The sequence below is a fragment of the Morone saxatilis genome, unplaced genomic scaffold (genome assembly GCF_004916995.1).
Source record: "Morone saxatilis isolate NCDOM2014 unplaced genomic scaffold, NCSU_SB_2.0 Contig11, whole genome shotgun sequence".
In the NCBI taxonomy this organism is placed as follows: domain Eukaryota; kingdom Metazoa; phylum Chordata; class Actinopteri; family Moronidae; genus Morone; species Morone saxatilis.
Genome location: NW_023339663.1, coordinates 11731541 through 11736594, shown reverse-complemented (window position 1 = coordinate 11736594; position 5054 = coordinate 11731541). Strand labels below are relative to the sequence as shown.

Genomic DNA, 5054 nt, shown 5'->3' with positions numbered 1-5054 from the left:
TTGCACACCTACTATCCCATAAATCAGATGTCAGCTATGAACCACTGTGGATTAATGCTCATATCAACCAGACTAGTGCCTTCCCACCAGTTATCAGAGTCCATCCTTGCAGTCACAGAGCACAGTGTGTACTGTACCCTCTTTACCGTATGTTTGCTTTTACACACACACACACACACTCAATAGGATTCAGAGAAGTGTAGACCACTAGTATCCCTTTTCCACCAATTTAGCTCTGGTTCTTGAACTGCTTCTGTTCAGGATTCAACAACAGTCAATAATCTTCTTATATTCCTAAGATTTTCTGAGGTGGTATGTGGTGTAAAAAGTTTGATAATCACTGATCTAGGCAACTGAACCCTTTTTTAATTTAACCATGGATCACACTGCTCGTTTTAGCTATAGTTGTTCAATTCATCTCCGGATTTCAACAACCAAACTGTCAGCTGAGCTTCAAAATTGTATTGTGGTATTGATGTATAACAATTTGGTTAAGCTGTTTATGTTAGTCAGATTGACAAGTCCATACTTGGTGAGATAGTGTCAGGGTAGTTTCTTTGTTTGGTACAACAAAGGCTAAAGGTCAAATACGGTACAGTCTCTAGTCACATATTACAAGAGGAGCGTTTCCTCTGTTTTGTTTCCTCTATCAATTGATGTTGTTAAATATAGCTGTGACACAATTCAGAGAGACAATAACTCATTTATGGTTACACCATAACATCTTAAAAAACTGTATTTGTGCAACAGGATAAAATATAATTTATTGTACCACACCAAAGGGGTCAAAAGCTCTTCAGTGAGTTTATTTCTCATCTTTTTTTGAGCTGGCATTGGGTTGCACACCTACTGGCTTCAGTTTTTTGTCATCTCTGCACCTACCTACACACCTTCGTTACACTTTGGTCTACATCTATAACACTGTGGATGCCGCAGCTTCCTGCGATGCTCAGTCTCTGTAAAAGAACATACATTTATTTTTCAAAAATGTCATCTTTCTTGTTTTATTATTCGTAACTTTTATTAAATGTATGGTTAAGATGTGTTCTCAGCATTAACAATATGTTTTTGCTTTGAACATTAATTTGATAATAGTGTGCTTCTACTCCAAACTATTCAGTCTTGTTGAGGGTTAGGTGAGAAGCTAACCCATCTCCTGATTGTAGCTTCATATTTACCGTACAAACATAAGAGTGGTATTGATCTTCACATCTAAATCTTGAAAAGAAAGTAAATTAGCGTATTTTTATATATTTTAGTGTAAATTAGAGGTTAGAAGCAAAGGATGGAGAAAAACACAAATTACTAGACAAAATAAAGAAAATGTTGAATAACAGTGTTTTTTACACCCAGCCATACCCACATACAAGTGATCTTAGATAGCAGGGAGATCCAACTGTTTTGACCGTCTTTGTTGTTGGATATAAGCTATATCATACAACAGTGAATGCCACTGTGGATTAATGCTCATATCAACCAGACTAATGCCTTCCCACCAGTTATCAGAGTCCATCCTTGCAGTCACAGAGCACAGTGTGTACTGTACCCTCTGTACCGTATGTTTGTTCTCACACACACACACTCAATAGGATTCAATCAAAGCACTCCAGTGCATTAAAACTGGAGGGGGAACAACACCTTTCTTTGGGTGTGTGAAGTGACAGGACGCTCAAGGACGGCTCAGCCCTCTGGACGAGGAACTTTATATTAAAACCTTTGACCTGTCCTTCCCCCTCTGCTGATTGTTGTGTCGCTTACATAACTGTCAATTTCTTTGCTTGTACTGCACATTAGCAACCTTAAGTGCCACTTGTATGTACCAGAAAATACATAATTTGCACCACTTATACAAGAGGATTTAGTTAATCAGATTTTATTTATACACTTGTCGCATCAAAACATTGAATACATCACCACAAGCGGCACATCACACACATTTATGAAAGCAAGAGCAATGAATATAAGAGGCATTGGCTACTAAACACTGCATGTCAGAAACTGTCCTGTGAACATTATTTTTAATTTAGCACTGAATTTACTGCATGTTAGTATGATTTTATACAGCTAAAATCATTTAAAGTACATCTAAGAGAAAAGCTTCCACTTGTGCAGTCTCGTACATGACTTCAAACTTCATTCGGCTTTGTTCACAGTTTGTGCGTGTGTCTCCTCTTTGTCTGGCTCCTCCCACACAAACTCTAAAGTGCAGTCTTGCATCTTGGACTTGAAAACACTTTTGAAATATTGATTCTGTTCCTCTGTGAACATGTTTTTCCAATCTCCAATCTTGCCTAAATTGTAGGAAGGGAACAAGGATTAAAGCAAAAAGGATGATATTTAATTGAAGGCCAAGTGTAAACTACAGGTAAATGTACATACTGAATATAATCAAAGCACAAAAAAGCCTTTTAGTTCTTCTCAACTGAACATGATTTTAAAAATAGGACTGTTGACTCCTTTGTTTTACAGACTATAGATGAAAATAAAGCTTTAAAAGGAATACAGTAGTTTGACATTTGGGAAATATGCTTATTTACGTCCCTGCAGGAAATAAATAAACATATTTCTCAAAATATCAAGCAACATTTAATTTATTTATGTCTTTAACAGGATCAGAAAGTGCTATTAACTTGTGTCAATGTCTAGTTGTAATGTTTTGTGCTTTAAAGCAATAGTTCCAAATATTTTTGGTTTATGAAACCTTAAATTGGAACAACCCTTTTTAGGGGTTATGGCTTTAATGTGGACATGAAGTTCAAGCAAACCAAAGATATTTTTCTCTCTGATCTCAGGGGTCTGAAGAGATTAAAGTATCCAGTATTTCAAAGGTAAAAGTAGAGAAGAAAATCTGTGTATTAAATCTCTTTAATAACTTTGTGACCCCTCAGATTATTCTTGGGGCCTCGTTGTTATTTTACTGTCCCTGCAGTAAAATCATTTTTGTTTGGTTGTTTTTTTAACATTTGGATCACATATTGGGAGGGATAGGACACAATCAATCAATTGCTTTATCCGTTTATAATAGAATAGAGCCCCACCTTTTCTCATGAAGGAGCCTTTTCTATGGTCTATTATCGCTTCATCAATCAGGGTGTAGTTGACCATTTTGTTGTTTTTCATGCTGCTGAAGCTGCAGTGTTTCACACAGTTGTTGACCTCATCCTCCACCAGGTTGCTTTGTAGGAAAGAGCTCACCCTCTTTATTGTGCCATATAGGTCCTAACAGCAGGAAGAAGAAGATAATAATGATATCAAAAATATATTTGGAAGAAATTTGCATGCGACCAGTGTGCAATGGCTTCTGTAAAATGCAAAATAAATAAACATTTCCTCTGATGTAAGATTTGAGGTTACATATGCAAGCTTAGTTACAAGAAGTGACTGTAAAGTAACATATAACAACAGGAACGTCTATGTAAAGACCTGCCCCAGCCATTGTGATTGGGGAACAAGATAACAAGGTAACTTAAGAATTGTGCGCTTAGTTGTCTATTTAAAAATGTACGTTTAGTGTGACGAGAATTAATTAATTGATTCCTTTACCAGCGACATCTCTTCATAGGTGATGTGAAGCAGATTGCTAATAGTTGCTGTCTGACTGGTCCAGCCTTTAATATGGTCAAACCAGGACCCATAGGACACTAAAACAAATACATTGGACAAAATACTGAACATTTTATAAAATTATAGTTTGGTGTGCAGAGCTGAAGTCAGTATACTCACCTGCAAACACAACTATAAAACATATTTTTTGTCCCGACGTCAACTCACGTGTGCCCTCCAGGAATCGATTTAAAAATTCTGAAAATGTGCCAGCCTCAGGGAGGAAGTTTGCCATTTTGTGGAAGTGGTAAAAGGACACCACTACATCTTTAGGGTTTCTGCTCACATAGATGACCTGCAAGAGGACACAGAGTAACAGGGTCATGTTTGTATTGTGTTGTTGTTTTTAAAGTTTTTATATAGTTTAAGTGTCGGTTTTAGTTTATTATAATATGGAATTATTTTTCAGGGCAAAGATTTAGGAAGTTCATAATCGGTATAGCTATTACAACACAATGACTCAAAGTCATGTACACAGCCGAGTCTCAATATGCACCAATGCCTCTTCATGCTTGTTGTGCTGACAAATTTGATCAAAATGACAAAGACTAAAATCAAAGACATTTCTGTATATTTTTATTATATTTTAGTTAACTAAAATGTTTTTTCACCCCTAGTTTTAGTTTTAATTTAGTTTAAGTTAACTATAACAACTAATTAACTAACTGGCAATACTATGTATTGACCTGGCCGATATATTGGACTATCAGCTAATGGCTCTGTGGTCCATGCGGTCGCTCAAACATGTAAATTTGACCTTGGCTTTGGAGCCCTGGAGGGCCGGGCCCAGCAGGTGGTGAGGCAGGTGTGTGGTGATAACTCGAGGTGTGGTGGATGAGGCCTCAAGTAGCACAGAAAAATAATATTGCTCCAGCCAGGGAGCCCGAGTCCAGTTTGGGACAGTCTGGGACAAGTTTGGATCCCCTTTGCTGGATATGACAGTCACAATTTCCTGCATCCATGTGGTGCCTGTGGAGAGAAAACAGACACCAAATCACATCTGTAAACTGACTTTTTATTAAATCCAATCATAAAAACAACAAAAAATATGCTTTAAAAAAAACACGCTGCAAAGTAATCATGTAAATGTAATTTAAACAACTGCAGCAACGTGTCAGCAATGAGTTACTCAGTATGCCTGTGTGGTTAGTTGCATTAGGCTTAAGGACTCTACATGTATCCTGATCAGGTTGTCCTCTCTTCTTACCTGACTTTGGATAGGAGGCAATGAGGATATCCGTGTCCTTAAATGAAAATTTCTGAGCAAGTTGCAAAGACTCCTGTGTGTGCAGATGTCCAGGAAAAGAAATACCATGAAACACCTCTATGACATCCAACCTGGCCATATCCGACCTTGGTATATGTATTTGCTGGTCTCTGTCTTTCTTTTTTTATTTGTCTCGTGAATAGTTTTCCTTTCTGTAGCTCTACCTGTCCCTGTCTGTCTCTTC

The 5054-nt window shown here is 37.3% G+C and overlaps 1 protein-coding gene across 1 annotated transcript; it reads right to left on the bottom strand.

The window, feature by feature from the left end:
• Nucleotides 1-1695: 1695 nt before the first annotated feature.
• On the bottom strand, nucleotides 1696-5054 carry sult5a1 (sulfotransferase family 5A, member 1). Its single transcript, XM_035682434.1, has 6 exons — nucleotides 4811-5054; nucleotides 4361-4572; nucleotides 3772-3898; nucleotides 3544-3641; nucleotides 3039-3219; nucleotides 1696-2291 (listed from the first exon to the last, which is right to left on the bottom strand). The coding sequence occupies exons 1-6, from the start codon at nucleotides 4947-4949 to the stop codon at nucleotides 2134-2136; spliced, it is 915 nt and encodes a 304-aa protein (XP_035538327.1). The 5' UTR covers nucleotides 4950-5054; the 3' UTR covers nucleotides 1696-2133.

What these genes read in the sequence shown, in the direction of transcription:
- sult5a1 (XM_035682434.1), bottom strand. Translation starts at nt 4,949, where the DNA reads ATGGCCAGGTTGGATGTCATAGAGGTGTTTCATGGTATTTCTTTTCCT. An exon ending in TGCCTCCTATCCAAAGTCAG is followed by an intron (nt 4,573 to 4,810) that starts GTAAGAAGAGAG and finishes TTCTCTCCACAG; the next exon opens with GCACCACATGGATGCAGGAA. An exon ending in CCTATGAAGAGATGTCGCTG is followed by an intron (nt 3,220 to 3,543) that starts GTAAAGGAATCA and finishes TCCTGCTGTTAG; the next exon opens with GACCTATATGGCACAATAAA.